At 45.9% G+C, this 22,790-nt stretch overlaps 1 protein-coding gene across 2 annotated transcripts in view; it reads left to right on the forward strand.

Moving 5' to 3' along the window:
* LOC142251087 (cytochrome P450 2C23-like) overlaps window positions 1-22,790 on the forward strand; it is a 90,564-nt gene that overhangs the window by 22,528 nt on the left and 45,246 nt on the right. The window contains exons 2-3 of one of the 2 annotated variants that reach the window (XM_075323598.1): window positions 10,844-10,949; window positions 17,815-17,977. In XM_075323598.1, the coding sequence (XP_075179713.1) occupies window positions 10,844-10,949; window positions 17,815-17,977 (269 nt within the window). Of the gene's footprint in view, window positions 1-10,763; window positions 10,950-17,814; window positions 17,978-22,790 lie in introns of both variants that reach the window. The other variant, XM_075323599.1, reaches the window with a different exon arrangement.

The raw sequence follows: 22,790 nt of genomic DNA on the forward strand, positions 1-22,790 counted from the left end.
CTCTCGTGGTCGGACTGTTGCCTTCTATCGGGACTTGGCTGCTGGGAAACCCAGGAGGTTCCCTTCGCTAATGGATTTAGCAAATTCACAGCGACTCCTAGCCTTGCCGGGGTCCGTAAGCCCCTGCCAGATGGTGCTGACTTCTCTTTGTGTACCGGTCCGGTACCGCCGGGCCACCGCCCGTCCACGGTCCTTGCAGTAAACTCCGATAGGCCACTCCTGCAGACAGTCACCACCGTCTGCCAAACTTGCTGCTCCGTCCGGGCCACACACCCGGACTAACTTCAGACTCCTCAACTACCACTTCTTTCTGCTCACTTTCACCTCCAACACTAGTCTCTCCTCTCCTCCAAACTAGACTCTCCTCTCCTCCAAACTAGACTAACTGTTTTCCCGCCTCCAGGACTGTGAACTCCTCGGTGGGCGGAGATCAACCGCCTGGCTCCACCCCCTGGTGTGGACATCAGCCCCTGGAGGAGGGCAACAAGGGTTTTGTGTCTGACTTTGATGTGCCTGCCGGGTGTGTGGGGTGTGTTGGTGTTGTTCTCTGTGGCCCCTGGCTTGTCCAGGGCGCCACATATATATAGTACAGACCCCAAATGTTGGGACACAACTCCTCATTCAAAGAGTTTTCTTTATTTTCATGACTCTAAAAATTGTAGATTCACATTGAAGCCATCAAAACTATGAATTAAAACATGTGCAATGAAATACTTAAAGTGTGAAACAACTGAAAATATGTTTTATATTCTAGGTTCTTCAAAGTAGCCACCTTTTGCTTTGATTACTGCTTTGCACTCTCTTGGCTTTCTCTTGATGAGCTTCAAGAGGTAAGGCCGCTTTACACGCTACGAGATCGCTAAAGCGATCTTGTTGGGGTCACGGAATTTGTGACGCACATCCAGCCACGTTAGCGATGTTGTTGCGTGTGACACCTATTAGCAATTTTGAATCGTTACAAAAACGTTCAAAATCACTAATCGGTGACATGCCCCCTCTTCCCAATTATCGTTGCTGCTGCAGTAACGATGTTGTTCCTCGTTTCTGCGGTAGCACACATCGCTACGTGTGACACTGCAGGAACGAGGAACCTCTCCTTACCTGCATCCCGCCAGCAATGAGGAAGGAAGGAGGTGGGTGGGATGTTCGTCCCACTCATCTCCGCCCCATCACTTCTATTGGGCGGCGGTTCAGTGACGCTGCTGTGACGTCACTGTGACGCTAAACGAACCGCCCCCTTAGAAAGGAGGCAGTTGGCAGTCACAGCAACGTCGCAGAGCAGGTATATGCGTGTGACGCTGCCATAGCGATAATGTTCGCTACGGCAGCGATCAACACATATCGGCCGTACGATGGGGGCGGGTGCTATCACGCTCGACATCGCTAGCATCGGCTAGCGATGTCGCAGCGTGTAAAGCCCGCTGTAGTCACCGGAAATGTTTTTCCAACAGTCTTGAAGGAGTTCCCAGAGATGCTTAGCACTTGTTGGCCCTTTTGCCTTCACTCTGCGGTCCAGCTCACTCCAAACCATCTCGATTGGGTTCAGGTCTGGTGACTGTGGAGACCAGGTCATCTGGCGTAGCACCCCATCACTCTCCTTCTTAGGCCTCTGCCACACTTCCGCAAAAAACACGTACATGTCTCGCGTTCTGTTTTTGGGGTCCGTGTTCCGTTTTTTATGTCCGTTTCACCGGTACATGTAACATCCGTGTGATGGCGTATGCTCGCCATGTGTGCGTATGGAATGTCCGTGTATGCGTGAGATACGTACATGTAATGTCCGTGTAGTGTCCGTTTGAAATGATCCGTGTGTGAGGCAAAATCTCGTTGCTACATACCCGCTGACAGCCGACACAGACAGAGACGCGCGATGAGAATGAACTCGGATGAACTTCACCCGACTTCATTGTCATACCGCGGCTCAGTCTGTATGTGGCGTCCTGATTAGCGGTCACCCGTGAAGGACTCATCGGTGACCGCTAATCCCCTGAGTGACTGAAGTTAGCGGCGTGATTAGCGCTGCCGTCACTCAGGCTACCCTCGGCTAGCTGGAGTCCTCCACCTGAGACCGCAACTCACCTGTGACTTCATTGCAGATCGCGCAGCTCACTTCAGTCACTCGGGCGACTTGCTGTCACAGTTGGAGGATCCAGCGGTGGCCGCGAGTAACCTGAGTGACGTCATTGCTGATCACGTGGCTCACCTCAGTTGTTGCGTGGAGCTGACAGAGAGCAGTCATGATATCTGGCCACTCCTGTCAGCTTCATGTAGCAGAGCTGAGAGCGTCGTGGGACCTCCGTGGATTACGCCGGACCTGGATAGGTATTTGTGGCTTAATAAAGTGGTGAAAGACGGTGTTTGTTTTTGTGTATTATTGCAAATAAAGGATTTTTTGGATGTGTGTGTTTATTTTCTTTAACTTACAGGTTAATCATGGAAGGTATATCGGGGAGACGCCTGTCATGATTAACCCCTTATTACCTCAATTGCCAGCACACCAGGGCAATTCGGGATGAGCTGGGTAAAGTCCCGGAACTGTCAAATCTAATGGATGCTGCAATTCTGGGCGGCTGCTGGCTGATATTGTTAGGCTGGGTGGCTCCTGATAACGTGGAGCTCTCCATCCTGAGAATACCAGCCTTCAGCCGTGTGGCTTTACCCTAGCTGGTATCAAAATTGGGGGGGACCGCACATCATTTTTGTTTATTTATTTATTTATTTTACTGCATGATATAGACCTGCCCACCGGTTTCTGTGATTGGTTGCAGTAAAACAACTGTCACTCAACGTGGCGGCGTGTCTGACTACAACCAATCATAGGCGCCGGTGGGCGGGGAAAGCAGTGAATACGAGATTGAATAATGAGCGGCCGGCATTTTCAAAATAGTAAAAGCCGCCGGAGGTTTTTGACAGCCGTGCAGCGCTGCGACGGTGATCGGGGATCGGTGAGTATGCGAGAGGGGGAGAGACCTACCGACGGACAGAGAGAGGGACAGACAGAGAGAGAGACAGACAGACAGAGCGACCATCTGACAGAGAAAGATACCAACCGACCGACAGAGGGAGATTGACCGACATCGCATCCAGAATTCACAAAAAAACGCACACGGACGGTACGGGTGTCACATATGTACAGACACAGACCTATTGACTTTAGCGGGTCCGTGCCTACGTGATGCCGGAGAAAAAACGGACATGTTGAGTGTGTGGAAAAATGCACACACGTACAAATGACACGGACACACATTCCGTGTGGTTTTACGTGTGTGTGCTTGTTACCATAGGGTAACATTTGTGTACATGTCTCCGTGCCGCCGGTAAGTGCAAAAACGTACCAAACACGTACAGACGGTACGGATGTGTGTTGGAGGCCTTAGTCAAATAGCCCTTACACAGCCTGGAGGTGTGTTTGGGGTCATTGTCCTGTTGAAAAATAAATTATGGTTCAACTAAACGCAAAGCGGATGGAATAGCACGCCGCTGCAAGATGCTGTGGTAGCCATGCTGGTTCAGTATGCCTTCAATTTTGAATAAATCCCCAGCAGTGTCACCAGCAAAGCCCCCCACACCATCATACCTCCTCCTCCATGCTTCACGGTGGGAACCAGCCATGTAGAGTCCATCCGTTCACCTTTTCTACAAAGACACGGTGGTTGGATCCAAAGATCTCAAATTTGGACTCATCAGACCAAAGCACAGATTTCCACTGGTCTAATGTCCATTCCTTGTGTTCTTTAGCCCAAACAAGTCTCCTCTGCTTGTTGCCTTTCCTTAGCAGTGGATTCCTAGCAGCTATTTTACCATGAAGGCTGCTGCACAAAGTCTCCTTAACAGCTGTTCTAGAGATGAGAAGGTGTGTCCAAACTTTTGGTCTGTACTGTATATATGCTTTACGTGAAAATATATAGTTACAGTATGTCTAAAGTATTTTTCTAAAGTGGATGTGTACGCCTATAAATATATCAATTCATACAAATTATATAAACACACCAATATAATACCTTATTTACACAATTAAAATGACCAAAAAAAACAAATACCAACTCAAAGAGCAATTATTATATATATATATATATATATATATATATATATATATATATATATATATAATGTATATCAAATTAATATACATAAATATGTAAATAAATAATTATTTATATATATATAACTGTGAAAAAAGGATTGTGTTCCAGGAGAATCAAAGGCGATGTTTAAACAGTATCAATTAGTATATAGAAAAAAATGTTTATTTTTGGCCACTTCTGTAATTGCTCAAAAGCCACCATATGCATTATTCAATGTTCACAACCAGATAAGTTTCTGGGACAAGGAACAGGGAGAAACACAGTAAAATCAATGTTTATCCAAGAATTAAGGGTAATCCCATTACAATTGCTGTATTCCACCCTGCCATGTCCGAGAGCACTTGCGGTACATATCCCACAGCCAAACATTAATGAAACCAATACATTACCACTGTATGTCCCTGCCACAGGTGTCCCCCCCAACGTACGTTTCGTATTATCACTTCATCAGAGGAATTATGGCTGAATGGAATACTAGCTATTTAAAGGCAAGCCGTCCAATGATAAAACTCCCCATTAATTGCGGCAGCTGTGCAGCGCTTCGGATGGTGTGTCTAGAAACTATCGCCTCGGCATCCCGCTGACTCAAGGCACGCCTCTCAGCGATTAGTCATCACAGGGGGCGCGTGTGGATGAGTCGCCAGGGAGATCCAGAGTCATAGCAAACCGAACTAAGCGCATGCGCCGTAGAAAAAAAACTACCCAGATGAACTCCTCATAATGGAAAAGAATATAATAAAGTGCTAAATCACTATAGGATTACTTCAATCTTCTAATATTATTTTGTTTGAACAAGAACGGTGTTCTATACGACAAATAGAAAGAATGAGTTTGCATAGAAATAAATAAATTATACAAATTATAAACTCCTGTGTGACCCTGGTGAAAGTGTTAATAATAACTATAAGAACACTGTGCTCATGACGTGAATACTGCTAAAATATTTACCGTAATAGTGAAGTGAACAAAAAACTCAGAGATAACATAGCATACACAGTACAAGATAATATACAAAAGAAAAGATATTTTTGTGTAATAATGTGTAAATTTTTTTTATAAAAATATTTATTTATTTAATATAAATAAATTGTGACAATCAAGTGATGAAAAACGTTTAAGTGATAAAAGAAACTTTTTACTCACATATACTCACCCATATTGCAAATACCGTACCTAATATTTATATTACTATAATAAATATATACAACAAACAAAACAAATTTTTTGGCAGCCTGAGATACCAATCCAACAATTACATATACAGCAATCCATTTTTTTGAAAAAAATCTTTATTTTTATTGAACACATCCCAAAACCGAAAACGAGATGACCTTTATTATTTCAATACACAGAGTTCTTCCACTGTAAATTACCAACAGACACCACAACAAACAAACCTAATACAAAAATTAAAAACTAAGGATAAAATTATAAAACTACTATATACCAGGATCTACTCTGTACCTTGCAAGAATTGGCCAACTTAAAGGGAACCTGTCACCAGTTTTTTGCCCTATAAGCTGCGGCCACCACCAGTGGGCTCTTTATATACAGGATTCTAACATGCTATATATAAGAGCCCAGGCCGCTGTGTAGAACATAAAAAACACTTTATAATACTTACCTAAGCCGGTCACTGCGGTGGATATGGGTCAAATGGGCACCATCATCCTCCAGCGCCGGCGCCGACTCTTTCGGCCATCTTTGTCGCCGCCTCTGTCGTCATTCTGAAGCCGCGGTGCATGACGCGTCCGATGTCATACACACTCGCCGGCATTCAGGTTCTGAGCAGGGCAGATCAAAGTATTGTAGTGCGCATGCGCGGGACCGGCGAGCGTGGCTGATGTAGACGCGTCATGTACACAGGCTTCAGAAGGAGGACAAAGATGGCCGAAAGAGGAGGCGCCAGCACCGGAGGACGAAGACGCCCATTTGAGCCACATCCACTGCAGCGACCGGTTTAGGTGAGTATTATAAAGTGTTTTTTATGTTCTACACAACGGCCTTGGCTCTTATATACAGCATGTTATAATGCTGTATATAAGAGCCCACTGGTGGTGGCCGCAGCTTATAGGCCCCAAATCTGGTGACCGGTTCCCTTTAAGAACTAAGCACCTATGCCTACGGCCATATCACAGATCAGTGTTGTAAATATATGTAATAAAATGTCAATAGAAGCCTTTAGGCCCAACAGTACCCTAGGTACCAATAATTTATGTAAATCTCAGACTCATTTGTAGCATCACACATCATGGTCAAAAGTTTTGAGACGGACACAAATTTTGTTTTTCACACAGTTTGCTGCTTTAGTGTTTTTATATCTGTGTGTCTTTTGTTACTGATGTATAATTATAAACATTTCATAAATTTTTCAATTTTTTTTATAAATATATCAAGTTTAATCAAAAACTCAATATTTACAGTATTGATCCTTATTTTTCAAGACTTCTTCCCGCTGACAGCTGGGCCAAATCCTGTTGGTAATTAGGGATGATCGAATACTGCAAATATTCGGCAACGCCCATATTTGCCGAATAGGTCGCCGCTATTCGACTATTTGCAAATATTTGATGCGCAATGTAAGTCTATGGGAAACCCGAATAGTTGCCGAATAGCAACTATTCGGGCTTCCCATAGACTTAGATTGCGCATGGAATATTCGCATAGCGGGACCTATTTGTCGGATATTCGCGAAGCCGAATATTGCCGAATATTTGTGATATTCGATCATCCCTATTGGTAACCCATTCTAACCTAAGGTAATCTAATTTTTTTCATCCACCCACTTTTTAAGGATTGACCACATATTCTCAATAGACTTGAGATCTGGAGATCTTCCTGGCTGTAGACTCACATGTTCAATGTTTTGTTCACCAGATCACTTAGCAATTATTTTTGCCTTGTGATATCGTCTCCTTCATGCAGTAAAAAGAATTATTCATCACACATTTGCTCCTCTATCATTGGAAAATTAGGTCTTGGAGGGATATATAGATATTATTCTTTATTAATGGCAGTTTTCTTAGGCCAAAACCTTTTTCCTTGCGGAGACTGACAAACCAATCTGGCTGTCAGTGGTGAGGAGTCTTTTATAGCTGCAATTCTCCTCTGGGAAATATTCAAATTGTCTCTTCAGGCAGGAAAGAGACAAACTCTAGTGTCATCTATTGGAAGTATCAATCCTAAAAGTCAAAAGTGGCCCTTTAGTGAGCCTTTTCATATGACCTAGGATTTATGCCACATCAGAACCTCAATTTGCAGACACTGTGTTTCAGGATGATTGTCCCTCGTCATTACAAAGTATGAGATCTGATCTGGCTGGTTTTCTTAGGCAAAACTGTAAGTAAGCCCCCCTCTCGTGGATGAAAAGTACCTTAGCATGAATGGTCTCAGGATGCTTGCTTTACTATTGACAGAAAATTCATGGGAGTACACACTCTTTCTTCTCTGGACAATCATTCTTCCAGATGTCCTAGTATGAAAGGGGCTTCATCAGAGAAAACAACTTTATATCAGTTTGCTAAAGTCCAATCCATGTAGTTTCTGCAGAATATCTGTCTGTTCTTTATGTTTCTGTTATAGAAAAGGAGCCTTTTTGCTGTCCTTATTGACACCAGGCAAGCTTCCAAAAGTTTTCACCTGACTGCATGCAGATGCACTGACACCTGCCTGCTGCCACTCCTGAGCAAGCTCTGCAGTGGTGCTAAATCCTCTTTACGAGAGGATGTGGAACTTACTGAACTTTCTTGTATGGACTGAATCATTCTTTATAGCAATCTAACCTTTTTTTTGATGATTTGATAAATAGTTGATTTAGGGGCAATCTACACAAGCAGAAATGTCGTTGCCTGTAAAGCCCTTTTGATGCAAAGCAATGATAACTGCACAGGTGTACTTGGTGGTAACCATAGTTAACAGAAAAAGACAATCATTTCAAGCACCAAAACCGTTTGAAAGCAATTGGCCCTTATAATCCAATCAGCATGACTGCATATCAATTGCACTATATCCTAAACAATCAAGGCAATCACTGAAATTATGCAAGCAGGTCATTTAGGGCATGGCAAAAATTTAGTGTAAGGGTACCTTCACACTTAGCGATGCAGCAGCGATCCGACCAGCGATCTGACCTGGTCAGGATCGCTGCTGCATCGCTATATGGTCGCTGGTGAGCTGTCAAACAGGCAGATCTCACCAGCGACCAGTGAACAGCCCCCAGCCAGCAGCGACGTGCAAGCGACGCTGCGCTTGCACGGAGCCGCCGTCTGGAAGCTGCGGAGACTGGTAACGGTAAACATCGGGTATGGTTACCCGATGTTTACATTAGTTACCAGCGAACACCGCTTAGCTGTGTGTGCAGGGAGCAGGGAGCCGCGCACACTGAGCGCTGGCTCCTTGCTCTCCTAGCTGCTGTACACATCGGGTTAATTAACCCGATGTGTAATGCAGCTAAATGTGCAGAGAGCCGGAGCCGGCAGCACAGGCAGCGTGAGAGCTGCGGAGGCTGGTAACTAAGGTAAATATCGGGTAACCACCTTGGTTACCCGATGTTTATCTTGGTTACAAGCTTACCTCAGCTGTCAGATGCCGGCTCCTGCTCCCTGCTCGCTTCATTTGTCGCTCTCTTGCTGTCACACACAGCGATCTGTGTGTCACAGCGGGAGAGCGCCTTTGAAGAAAACGAACCAGGGCTGTGTGTAACGAGCAGCGATCTCGCAGCAGGGGCCAGATCGCTGCTCAGTGTCACACACAGCGAGATCGCTAATGAGGTCACTGCTGCGTCACAAAAAGCGTGACTCAGCAGCGATCTCGGCAGCGATCTCGCTGTGTGTGAAGCACCCCTAAAGGAGGTTTCTGTGATAAAGTTACTTTTCATGGAAAGGAATGGTTTTACAATTTTGCCAATTCATCTGATCACTGTTCAAAACAATCTAGATTTAATGCAAATTGTCAATATATAAACTGAACAGAAAACTGTGTAAAAAATAAAATTTGGCAGTCTCAAAACATTTACCATTAATGTATGAAGATTAATAAAAAAATAAAATAAATCAAATCTTTATTTTTATATAGCGCTAATGTGGCGCCCTGGACAAGCCAGGTCATCACAGAACTACACCAACACACCCCACACCCCGATAAGGCACACCAAAGCCAAACACAAAACCCTTGTTGCCTTCCTCCAGGGGCTGATGTCCACGCCAGGGGGTGGAGCCAGGCGGTTGGTCTCCGCCCACCGAGGAGTTCACAGTCCTGGAAGCGGGAAAACAGAGCAGATTAGTTGAGGAGGAGAAAGTGAGAGGAAGGAAAGTGGTAGTGGAGCAGTCTGAAGTCGGTCCGGGTGTGTGGCCCGGACGGTACAGCAAGGTTGGCAGACGGTGGTGACCGTCTGCAGGAGAGGCTGATTGGAGCAGACCGTAAGGACCGTGGACGGGCGGTGGCCCGGCGGTACCGGACCGGCGAGCAAAGAGAAGCCAGCACCATCCGGCAGGGCTTACGGACCCCGACAAGGCTAGGAGTCGCCGTTGAATTGTCAAATCCGTTAGCGAAGGGAACCTCTTGGGTTTCCCAGCAGTCAAGTCCCGACAGAAGGCGACAGCTCAACCGTGAAGGGAAACACAGTCACCGCCAAGGCTAAAGTTCCCAGGGTCAGAGCCTGCGGGCAAAAGGGGCTCCTTCAGCACATATCCAAGCTGGGGAGCGGGTTACCGGTGGGAACCCATTGGAACCGTACACACTACACAGGTGCAGGGAAAGGCAGTCACCATCAACCTGCCGGGAGGAGAAACACCGCAGCCGTCTGTGGGACCCGTCCATCCAGCCGGTTGTTTTACCGGAGACTTTGTGTTCATCATTGGCTGAGTGAGTACCACCGTGCCGTGCGGCACAGCGCTGCCCCCGCACCTCACCAGGCCCCGCAACCCTCCTGCCATCCATCCCTACCCATCACCGGGCCCCAGGACAAACAACCCCCTACCCACGGAGGGGAGAACCAACATCCAAGCTGCTCCCTGTCATCGCTCCCGGGATCCCCGTCCAGAGCAGCGGTGGTGTCACAACCTCACCACAACCGTGGGTGGTGTCATGGACAATATCCAATCCCCAAAATCAATCCTCTTTTCAGTCACGGGTGAGGAGCGCCGCTCGAGGACCCGGGATCCGGCCCACCGCTCGAGCCACCACCGAGCAGCAGTAGCCAGACCCGAGCAGTGGGTGAGCGCTGCGCACCTCCTCCGCCCGCGACACTAACATATTCCACAGCGCTTTACATACATATGCAATACTGTCCCCATTGGGGCTCACAATCTAAAGTCCCTATCTGTATGTCTTTGGAGTGTGGGAGGAAACCGGAGAACCCGGAGGAAACCCACGCAAACACGGGGAGAACATACAAACTCCTTGCAGATAGTGTCCTTGGTGGGATTTGAACCCAGGACCCCAGCGCTGCAAGACTGCAGTGCTAACCACTGAGCCACCAATACAGTGCTAACCACTGAGCCACCATGCCGCCCATATAATATTCCATGCCCCAATAGGGAGAAGTATAAACATTTTATCTTTCCAATGGTATAGTGTAATTCTGGCATAGTGGACAGGAAACTTTACAGGTGACAGCCAGGTTGCATAACACACTCTTGTATACATTGACTGTAATATCATGTATTTATGTTCCTGTAGATCACAATGGAGCTGGGAGTGTCAGGGACTCTTTTCCTTGCTGTCTTGCTCAGCCTTGTTCTGTTTTTCTTCACTTGGAGGATGAATCTAAAAATGAAAAATATGCCCCCCGGACCCCCGCCACTGCCATTACTGGGCACTCTCCTGCACATGAACACTAAAGAACTGCACACATCTCTGATGAAGGTGAGTCTGGGTGCCAAAAAATGTACTACGATGGCTGCACAACAAGTCCCTTTGTTGGCAGCGGATTATCAATGATACTCTCCAAGTGTGCAACAATAACGGTTGGTTTATTCAGGAACAATCATAGTAAGCTTAATAGATTGCAGGGAATCATTTCTGTGTGTCTCTATCTGCAGCGTCTGCCGGCAGCTTCCTTTCTCATGGACACAAGGAACAGAGTTCAGTCACATGCTCTTCCTGTGAGACCTTCTGGAGTTTTTTTTTTCAACAATAACTTTATTAACAGCATACAAACCTAGCAACTAGACACTCATAGACAGGAATGAAGTTGTTGCACTAAACATATTCCAACACCTTTATTTCTATATGTCCGACACGGAGATCCCCATTCTCACTAACCTCAGCACAAAATCCTTATTTCATTACTTTTACATGGGTCACATACTACAAAGCTCCCTTTAAAGTGGTTGTGTTACTCACCGGTCCCGGGTCTGTGCTCTCCACCCTCCATCCCAATCCGCTAGACTTTCTTGTGCACCTCGTCATGCTTTGCAAGTAGCCCGATGTGCTTTCATGTGATGAACTTCCTAAGCCTATTTAAAGGCTTCCAAGACACACGCCTGAGTCTTGGTATTAAGACTTTCTAGTAAGACTTTTAGTTTGGCCTGTCTTCAGTCTCCCGGAAGTCTTTCTGGTTGTCTGTAGCTTCCAGTTCCACAGTTTCCTACCTGTCGATGGTTTCCAGCATCACTATCACTACTACTGACTTGCGAGTGGTTTCCATTATTGCACAATTTACCTTCGGTTTCCAGGACGTCTTTCGAGCTGTCTCCAGCTTCCATGGTATCAGACTTTTTAGTTAGTTCGGAATTCTGTCTGTTACCTGACACCGGTCTTCTTGGACCTCTTCTATGAGTCCGCCTGCGATTTCTAGGATTTTCCTGGCTTTCTGCAGCTTCTAGTTCCACAGTTACCTCTCTGCCTGCTAGTTACCAGTATGGCTGCAGTATCCAGACCCTCTGCTGTCTGTTCACTGTTTCCTTAGCCCTAAAAAATTGCATTCCACTCAGAACAATGTTACTCTATGGGGCTGTTCCCATCTGCGATTGTCTTCTCAGCCGAAATTAGACCAAGAAAACAATCACAGCATGCTGTGACAGTTCACTAGCACCCATACAAGTCTATTGGTGCGAGTGAAACATCAGACTGCACTCAGATGACACCAGAGTGCAGTGCGATAATCGCATCAACTAACAATGGAGGAGATGGAGAGATGGATAGATTAATCCCTCCCTCTCCTCCACAGTTCCCGCCCCCTCCTCCGCCTCTGATCGCAGGATCGGATCACAGTTGCATGACACTCGGATCACACTTGCAGCAGAGCGGGAACCAAGGGTCATTAGGATATCGCATCGGATACCATGATAGTGTGACCTTACCCTTACTCGTCTGCTGCACCGACGCCTGTGGCACATGTGCCCACCCAGACCTTGGTCTTAGAGGATCTATTTCACCGAGTGAGTGCCATAACAGGTTAACGTATCTTGTTAAAGGTATAAAATTGCATCCCTGCTGGATCTGTCTATCTTCAGTGCACATGAGATCCTCTGATACTGCAAAGACAAAGCTGCCTCTGCGAGCAGCAGTATTCCACTGCTCTGAACTGTCACTCCTTAAGGCCTCTGTCACACTCACGTGAAATTCACGCACGTGCCGAGAGACACGTATTTTCCCTGCGTGTTGCATGCAGGTAAGTACGTGTCTCTGGTACGTGCGTGACACGTGTGTTCTACGTGTGCTATCCGCGATAGCACACGTAGAACCGGTAATTATTATACTCACCTGGTCCTTCCTGATGTCCGCGCTGCTGTCCGTGGTGCTGATCCTCGGTCTCCAGCCCTCCCGTCTCCCCACTGCTGCTGCTGCCAGGCAGTGAAGTGAATATTCTATGAGATTAATGAGCGGCGGTCGGCAGCAAGAGGCAGCAGCGGCAGAGACAGGAGGGCTGGAGAAGGTGAGTTAATGTTTTGTTTTTTTTTCAATGACATGTGTGTTTTCTCCGGCGCGTGTCACACGGGACCGCATCCACACTACACCCGTGTGGTGCGGGTGCGGGCCGTGTGACACCCGTGCTGCCGGTGAAAAAACGGACATGTCAGCGCTTTCAAAAACGCACACACGTACAAACGCACACGGACACACGTTCCGTGTGGTTTTACGTGTGTGTGCCTGCTACAATAGGGTAGCATTGGTTAAAGTGTCTCCGTGCCGCCGGTACGTGTAAAAAATGACAAACACGTGCCGGAGGCACGGATGTGTGGCGCAGGCCTAAGGAGCACACAGCATCCCTGAAAACGAGGAAGGTGGGAGGAAGAGGAGCAGTGTACACTAAAAGAAAAGAGATTGGAAAGATGCTTAATTTAACACCAAATGGATGCGATAGATAGAACTGCAACCAGCTGCATCGTGCAATAAACCGTGCACCTACTGTTAAAATCAGAAGTTTATGTACACCAATCAAAAAGACACATCTGCAGGTTTTTGCCTTCGTTCTCTATAAAGACACATCTGCAGGTTTGTCTCACTATCTGACATAGGATCAGAATAACTCTTTCCCGTTTTCGGTCAATTAATAGCCAAAATTATTTATATTTGTCAAGTGTCAGAACTTGCTGTTCATATGTTCTGTCTTCTTAGATTTGCGGGTGCGATATGACTCAGGAAAAGGTAACCAGTTAACAGGTGTAGGTCTGGTGCTATTAGACCTACACCTGTTCACTGGTTACTTGTCCTGAGTCATATCGCACCCGCAAATCTAAGAAGACAAAAGCTTCTTCTTAAAGAATACACTAGAGTAGTGAATAATGAAAAACTTCCAATACATTAAAATATCACAGATGTTACAAGACAACGATTGAAATCAAGACACCCACCCATCCGAACTGCAGTCATCTTGCATGAACAAGACTTCAATTTAGAGGAGAAATGGCGAGAACTTTGGGTCAGTGTAGTAGACTGTGATCCCCAATTGTTCCTTACCTTACAAAACCCTCCACCAGGCTTCAATCTACCAAGGAAAACATGGATTCAGGGGTGGGATTCAAATTTTTAACAACAGGTTCTCTGTAAACCCCGCCCATTTGAAAACCACACCCATTCTGTAACCACACCCACTTTGTTAGCCACACCCATTTTCACGCACTTTCCTCAACCAAAAATACAAGTAATATAAAGTAAAATCTCTTTCCCCTTCTTCCGCTCCTCTACCGTCACTCTCCTGTCCAGCACCAGTTGCTCCAGTCACTGTCACTCTTCTTGTATTAAATGGTTTTTCTACAGTTTTTAAAAATTATTACTAAAAATTATTGCTAAATTGGAACGGACGACCTTCCCCATACAGATCCAATCCCATGTGGTCTCTCCCCCCCTGCAGAACCCATCCCATTATGGCCTCTTTCCCCTGCAGATCCCATCCCATTATGGCCTCTTTCCCCCTGCAGATACCATCCCATTATGGCCTCTTTCCCCTGCAGATCCCATCCCATTATGGCTTCTTTCCCCCTGCAGATACCATCCCATTATGGCCTCTTTCCCCTGCAGATCCCATCCCATTATGGCCTCTTTCCCCCTACAGATACCATCCCATTATGGCCTCTTTCCCCTGCAGATCCCATCCCATTATGGCCTCTTTCCCCCTGCAGATCCCATCCCATTATGGCCCCTTTCCCCCTGCAGATACCATCCTATTATGGCCCCTTTCTCCCTGCAGATCCCATCCTATTATGGCCTCTTTCCCCCTGCAGAACCCATCCCATTATGGCCTCTTTCCCCTGCAGATCCCATCCCATTATGGCCTCTTTCCCCTTGCAGATCCCATCCCATTATCGCCTCTTTCCCCCTGCAGATCCCATCCTATTATGGCCCCTTTCTCCCCTGCAGATCCCATCCTATTATGGCCCCTTTCTCCCTACAGATCCCATCCTATTATGGCCCCTTTCTCCCTGCAAATCCCATCCTATTATGGCCCCTTTCTCCCTGCAGATCCCATCCTATTATGGCCCCTTTCTCCCTGCAGATCCCATCCTATTATGGCCCCTCTCTCCCTGCAGATACCATCCTATTATGGCCCCTTTCTCTCTGCAGATCCCATCCTATTATGGCCCCTTTCTCCTTGCAGATCCCATCCTATTATGGCCCCTTTCTCCCTGCAGATCCCATCCTATTATGGCTCCTTTCTCCCTGCAGATCCCATCCTATTATGGCCCCTTTCTCCCTGCAGATCCCATCCTATTATGGCCTCTTTCCCCCTGCAGATCCCATCCTATTATGGCCCCTTTCTCCCTGCAGATCCCATCCTATTATGGCCCCTTTCTCCCTGCAGATCCCATCCTATTATGGCCCCTTTCTCCCTGCAGATCCCATCCTATTATGGCTCCTTTCTCCCTGCAGATCCCATCCTATTATGGCCCCTTTCTCCCTGCAGATCCCATCTATTATGGCCCCTTTCTCCCTGCAGATCCCATCCTATTAGGCCCCTTTCTCCCTGCAGATCCCATCCTATTATGGCTCCTTTCTCCCTGCAGATCCCATCCTATTATGGCCCCTTTCTCCCTGCAGATCCCATCCTATTATGGCCTCTTTCCCCCTGCAGATCCCATCCTATTATGGCCCCTTTCTCCCTGCAGATCCCATCCTATTATGGCCCCTTTCTCCCTGCAGATCCCATCCTATTATGGCCCCTTTCTCCCTGCAGATCCCATCCTATGATGGCTCCTTTCTCCCTGCAGATCCCATCCTATTATGGCCCCTTTCTCCCTGCAGATCCCATCCTATTATGGCCCCTTTCTCCCTGCAGATCCCATCCTATTATGGCCTCTTTCCCCCTGCAGATCCCATCCTATTATGGCCCCTTTCTCCCTGCAGATCCCATCCTATTATGGCCCCTTTCTCCCTGCAGATCCCATCCTATTATGGCCCCTTTCTCCCTGCAGATCCCATCCTATTATGGCTCCTTTCTCCCTGCAGATCCCATCCTATTATGGCTCCTTTCTCCCTGCAGATCCCATCCCATTATGGTCTCTTTCCCCCCGCAGATCCCATCCTATTATGGCCCCTTTCTCCCCTGCAGATCCCATCCTATTATGGCCCCTTTCCCCCTGCAGATACCATCCTATTATGGCCCCTTTCTCCCTGCAGATCCCATCCTATTATGGCCCCTTTCTCCCCTGCAGATCCCATCCTATTATGGCCCCTTTCTCCCCTGCAGATACCATCCTATTATGGCCTCCTCTCCCCCTATAGCCACATATAGTAACCGTTCCCATCTTATGTGGCCCCTCTCCCTGCGGCTTCGGCTCACTGAGCGGCTTACCTGATCCAAGCACCGGCCTCTCCTGTGTCTCCCGTCCTCCTCCGCGGCTCTCTTCAGTCACAGTGACGCAGACAGATGGCAGATGGCAGGAGAAGCTCCCTCCTCTCACTGCCGTGACCTGTGTCTGCAGCGTCTTCGCGTCACTGCACGCCGGGTCAGGGAGCCGAGGCTGCACTGAACCAGGAAGTGCGGCACGGAGGTATGCAGATTCATTTGTTCTAGAGTCTTAAAGAGACACTAACACAAATGAATACAGCAGGGAACCGGATCGCCAGAGATGTTTCTTGCCGGTTCTGGGAACCGGCTGCTATTTTAACAACCGGTTCTCCAGAACCGGACAGAACCGGCTGAATCCCACCCTTGCATGGATTACTCTAAATCGTATCAGAACAAACTTTGGCGTCTGTGCAGATTTCATGTATAAGTGGGGAAAATATCACTCTCCCACCTTTGACTGTGGAGCAGATTGTCAAACTATCCAGCACATTGTTGAGGAGCCCCCTGAGATCCTACCATGGTGACAAGAAGGATTTCTATATTGTAAATGATAACGCTATTGCATATATAGAAAATCTTGATATTCCACTTTGACTTTTATCCTTTTGATATTTTTCAATCACTGTCTATTGTCTGGTGTTTATTTTTTATATGATGGTAAGGTATACGTTCATACGATTAAGTAAATATGTTCTGTCTTTTGAGAGGCTTCATATTTCCGAAGATGCAAGTTGGTTGGTTAAAAGAAGATGGCTGATCATTCTACAGGTGCCATTGAAGCAAGTTTATACAAGTTAAAAAAAAATGCTGGAGATCAAAAACAGAAAGAGTCTTTGCTTCAGTACAAAAGTCACCAGCGTGTTCTGAAACATCTTCCTTCTGAAAAACTTGATGGTTTGCATATGTCTTAAATACATCAATTTTCACATACCCTTAGAAGTGTTATCTAGAATCATAGAATAGTAGAGTTGGAAGGGACCTCAAAGACCATCAGGTCCAACCCCCTATAAGTGCAGGCTTTCCTACATCATCCCAGCTATATGTGTATCTAGTTTCCACTTGAAGATTTCCATGGATGGAGAGCTCACCACCTCCCGTGGTAGCCTGTTCCACTTTCATCTTCTTTTTTTTTTGTAAAACAAGCAACTTTGCAATTTGTCTCTTTCAAAAATTAACTGTCCTTACAAATAGAGGGATGTTCAATTCCATAATTTGCTGTTAGTTGACTTGGTTTCTGGTCAAAACGTTGCCTTTGGTTTCTGGTTTCAAAAGTGTCTGGTTTCCTGTTCATGAATTGCGTACTTGCAAGATCTTTCATTCAGAGCAACGTTCTAAAGCTGGCGGGATCAATAGATCTTGCAAATTTCAGTTACCCACACTTATACGATGCTGGAAAGGAAAAGTTGCCGTTACTTGCAGGTACAGAACTGACAAAATTGGCACAAGGATTATAGGTGATTTGGACATAATTTTTATTTTTCAATATTTCTCTTCCAGCTGAGTGAGACTTATGGTCCAGTGTTCACCATCTACATGTCGAAGATACCTGTAGTTGTCCTTGTTGGTCGGGATTGTATAAAAGAGGCTTTGATAGACAATGGGGATGTGTTCAGTATGAGACGACAATTGGAACTGTCAAATCTGCTCACCAAAGGTTGTGGTGAGTAACATCTTACATAGAGACCATAGGATCATGGATAAACTTGTCATAGTATTATGGTTTGCCTAATACAAAAATATTATACTTTGCACTATCTGGCTTGATTTGGCTAGATAGAAATCTGTAGGGGCAAGGCTTGTGATGACATATTGCATACTAATTACACAGTGAACTCAAAAGTAGTAGAACATGCAGCAAACCGAGCCATGATAAAGCCCGACAGCTGGGGGCTGGTATTCTCAGGCTGGGGAGACCCATGCTTATTGGTTCCCCCAGCCTAAAAATAGCAGCAGGCAGTTACCCAGGATTGTTGCATCCATTAGATGTGACAATCCCAGAAATTTACCAGGCTCATCCCAATTGCCCTGCTGCGGTGGCAATCGGGGTAATGAGAGGTTAATAAGAGCCTAGAGCTGCCACTAAGCCTAGATTAGTAATGGGCGGTGTCTATGAGACTCCCCATTACAAATCTGTAAGTGAAAATAAATAAAGACAAACAGAAAAAATCCTTTATTTGAAATAAACCTCTTTCACCAATTTATTAACCCCAAAACAACCAGGTCCGACACAATTCACAAGAGGATCCACGATGATTCCAGCATCTGAAGGCACAGCGAGCATCCATAGAACAAGCTTCAGGCAGAGACTGAGCCCCACAATCAGTGGTAACAGTACTCAGATTATTTGCGGTTACAGCTGGAGATTCCTACCTTAACCTGTGATCGCAGGTAACCTGACCTCAGGTGACCTTATTAAACAGTGAACTTAGCTCGTGGGATTGACACCCGGATACTTTTGAACCGAGAGGATCCAGACTTTTACAGTCCTGGTCCACTGATAGTATTCTGGATGAAAATAAACAATACTGTACTCTGACCACTAAAAAGTAGAGTTGAAAAAATGTCCCTAAATTTGATTTGGATAGATTTGCAAAATTCAGAGCTGGGATTTGACTCACTTTTCTCCTTGGCTGGTCTGCCGATAGGCTCCACTTTCTTTATCTTCCAACAACCTCTGGGTTTTCCATGAGACATTAGAAACATTGCTAATTTGGCCCCATACTGTCAAATAATGCATGGTGTAAGTCAATAACATGTGCAGCACTCCACATCGTTAGAAAAACTGGAGAGAAGGAAGAGAAACCAATTCATAAGTAGAGATGAGCCACCACCCTAGTGTTTGAGTTCGGTTCGGTTCATCCAACGGCGGGTGTGTTCGTCGAACACTTTCGAACACCTTCGAACACCATTGAAAACAATGGCAGGCAAACACAAACACATACAAACATGTACAAACAGGAACGCACACACACATATTATGCTCACCTTACCTTCCGTTCTATCGCCGACCTCCTGGGACTTGCAGTTTGCCGGTACAAGATGTGTATCGGGTAACCATGCGACCGATGCCCCGGAGCTTCCGCTGCCATCGTGCTGACGTCAAAGACAGGAGCCTTTTGCCTCTGATTGGCCAGCGCGCTTCCTTTGAGTAGCGTCTGATAGAGGAAGTTCCACGTTGTGATGGTTACCCGATACACGTAGTTCGCCACTACAGGATGTGTATCGGGTAACCATCACGACCGATGGTGGAACTTCCGCTGCCAGAGCGCTGACGTCAAAGCCAGGAACTGCTTGCCTCTGATTGACCAGTGCGCTGACTTTGAATAGCGTCTGACAGAGGAAGTTCCTCCCTCGTTGCGTTGGTTACCCGATACACGTAGTTCGCCGCTACAGGATGTGTATTGGCTAACCATCGCAATGAGGGAGGAACTTCCTCTGTCAGACGCTACTCAAAGGCAGCGCGCTGGCCAATCAGAGGCCAGCGGCTCCTGCCTTTGACATCAGCGCTCTGGCAGTGAGAGCTCCGGGGCATCGATCGCATGGTTACCCGATACACATCTTGTACCGGTGAACTGCAAGTCCCAGGAGGCTGGCGATGGAATGGAAGGTAAGGTGAGCATAATATGTGTGTTTTTGTATGTTTGTGTGTGTTTGTGTGTGTTTGTACGTGTTTGTGCATGTGTGGAATGGCACAATAGGGGACCAGGATGGGACATTTAACAAGTTATGGAACGAATTGTCTGCATTGCAATAATTTTCTATGGGAAATATTGCTTTGCTGAACGAGTAACTTGGTTAACAAGCACAGTCCCAGAACGAATTGTTCTCGGTAACCAAGGTTCCACTGTATTAACATTGAATGACAGTATTACTGTGAAAAGCCAGTTACGCTGTTGGTGATCGAACCGTTATCGAACATAAACTCGAACTGTCGAACTTGAAGCTAATTGTTCGCGTTCATTGAACGACTCAAACATCGCCTACAACAGGTCGAATTTGAGATTGGCGAACAGTTCGATTCGAACACCGCTCATCTCTATTCATAAGCTATAGTAGCGAAATAGGTATAGAAAGAGCCACGGACAGTATAAGAGGTTTTTTTCATATTCATATATGGTGTCTACGAACTCGCACCGACCTAAGCACTTCACCATACCATATAGTAAAGTTTTACCATATAGTGAACACAGTGAATAAAATATCTCAAAAACAATAGTGTCATCACACTTTTTTTTGCAATGTTTCTGTATTTAGAATTGTTGGCATTTTTCAGCACACTATATGGCAACACTCATGATTTAATTTAAAAATACAGCTCGTTCCTCAAAAAACGAGCCCTCGCATGACCAGATTGACTGAAAAATAAAGTTATGGCTCTCGGAAAAAGGAAGGCAAAAAAAAAAACAAAACGGAAAGCACAAAATCGGACTGTTGTGAAGGGATTAAACCTAGAATATGCGTTCTGACCTATCAGCAGACGCATGTGTGCCCTAATTACACCTCCCTACCCATCCCTGTGTTATAAAATTGTATAGTATGAAAGTAATATAAAACATTTTATTACCTTCATATTTCCTATGTAGATTACAGAGACGCTGGCCCCATGAGCGGCGCCTTGCCCTATGGGCGTCTGCATACTTTCCGTGGTATCACGCCCCTGTGGGCGTGATACCATGGAGTCACATGAGCGACGTCCCCGTCGCTCATTCTATCCTGCGCACGTTTATACTTACAATTGCGGCAGGCTTCTCTTCCGGGTTCTCCTTGTCAGTTTCAGATGCACACTACGCGTCTGAAGCCGGTGAGGGAACACACGGAAAAAGAAGCCTGCCACAATGCACGCAGGATAGAATGAGCGACGGTGACGTTGCTCATGTGACTCGATGGTATCACGTCCACAGGGGCGTGATACCACGGAAAGTATGCAGACGTCCATAGGGCAAGGTGCCGCCCATGTGGCCAGCAGTTCTCTAATTTACATAGGAAATATGAAGGTAATAAAATGTTTTTTATTACTTTCATATTATACAATTTTACACAAGGATGGGTAGGGAGGTGTAATTAGGGCACAGATGCGTCTGCTGATAGGTCAGAATGCATATTCTAGGTGACAGGTTATCTTTAATACTTCATACAAAAGCCTTTGTTGGTGGTGACAGCTTCAAGACGCCTCCTGTATGGAGAAACTAGTCACCTGTATTGCTTGGGTGGGATTTTAGGACCATTCTTCCATACAAACACTCTTCAAATCCTGAAGAACCCATGGGCTTCTTCTATGAACTCTGAGATTTAGTTCCTTCCATACTTTTACTATTGGATTCAGCTCTGGTGATCGGCTCGGCCATATTAGCGGCTTTATTTTTTTCTCTGAAACCAATTAAGAGTTTCCTTGGCTTGTGCAGTAATGGAGTCTTGCTTGGTAAGTGTGCATACAAGACATGGAGGTTGAGTGCATTACTTATTCTTTTTTTTTTTTTTAAAAACAATTGTACCTGCTGTACTTTGGCTCTTGGACAACTCTTCTGATAATTCTTTTCACTCCTCTGTCTGAAATCTTGTGGGGAGCTCCTGATCATGATCGGTTTATGCTAAATTATGTTCTTTCCACTTCTCGATTATGGCTCCAACAGTGCTCACTGCAACCTTTACTATCTTAGAAATTCTTCTATAGCCAAATAAATCAGTATGTTATGCAACAATAAAGTTGTGAATTCCTTGAAACAGCTCATTGGTTTTACCCATTATGAGATGTTTCTTGTTTGGCACCTTGGTAATGAGACACCTTTTTATGTTCCATCAGTTGATCCAACTGATATTATTTTTCACTAAGTGACAGGTTTGCGTTCTAATTACTGATAGATTTCAGATGTTGTCATACTTTCCATTGGATCTCTTTCTTCATATGTTAAATATTTTTTCCCTGTGTCATTTCTCATTATTACACTAAATTTATGGACATCTATTGTTTGATTTCTTTACCTGTGTGGACTGGATGGGTTGTTACTGATATCTGATGAGAAATGCATGTCAATAGCTCCTTTAGGCTAAGTTCACATTTCCGTTGTTTTAAATCCATCAGGTCCGTCAGCAACGGATCAGTCGTTTTTAAGTTGTCAACTGACGCAACGGATGTGTTTTTCACAGGATTCCTGATCCGTTGCGTCCTTTGCATCCGCCGTGCGTCCGTTTTTTGAAGGATCAGTCATGATCCGTTTGTGTTTGGGACAGCCCAGTGGGTGTGCCAAACCTGCTGGGCATGCTCAGTAGTAATCGTAAAACGGATTACGACGGAATCCAGCACCATAGATATACATTACAAGTGTGACGGACTGCGGCGGATTCCTGCGTGGTGCGTCAACTTTGACGGCCAGAAAAATGTTACATTCTGCGTTGCTCCCCACCCAACGGTCTGTCAAAAAACGACGGACCGCGACGCAGCAGACTCAACGCAAGGTCATCAGTCGCAATCCGCC

This window comes from Anomaloglossus baeobatrachus, chromosome 9 (assembly GCF_048569485.1).
Source record: "Anomaloglossus baeobatrachus isolate aAnoBae1 chromosome 9, aAnoBae1.hap1, whole genome shotgun sequence".
Classification (NCBI taxonomy): domain Eukaryota; kingdom Metazoa; phylum Chordata; class Amphibia; order Anura; family Aromobatidae; genus Anomaloglossus; species Anomaloglossus baeobatrachus.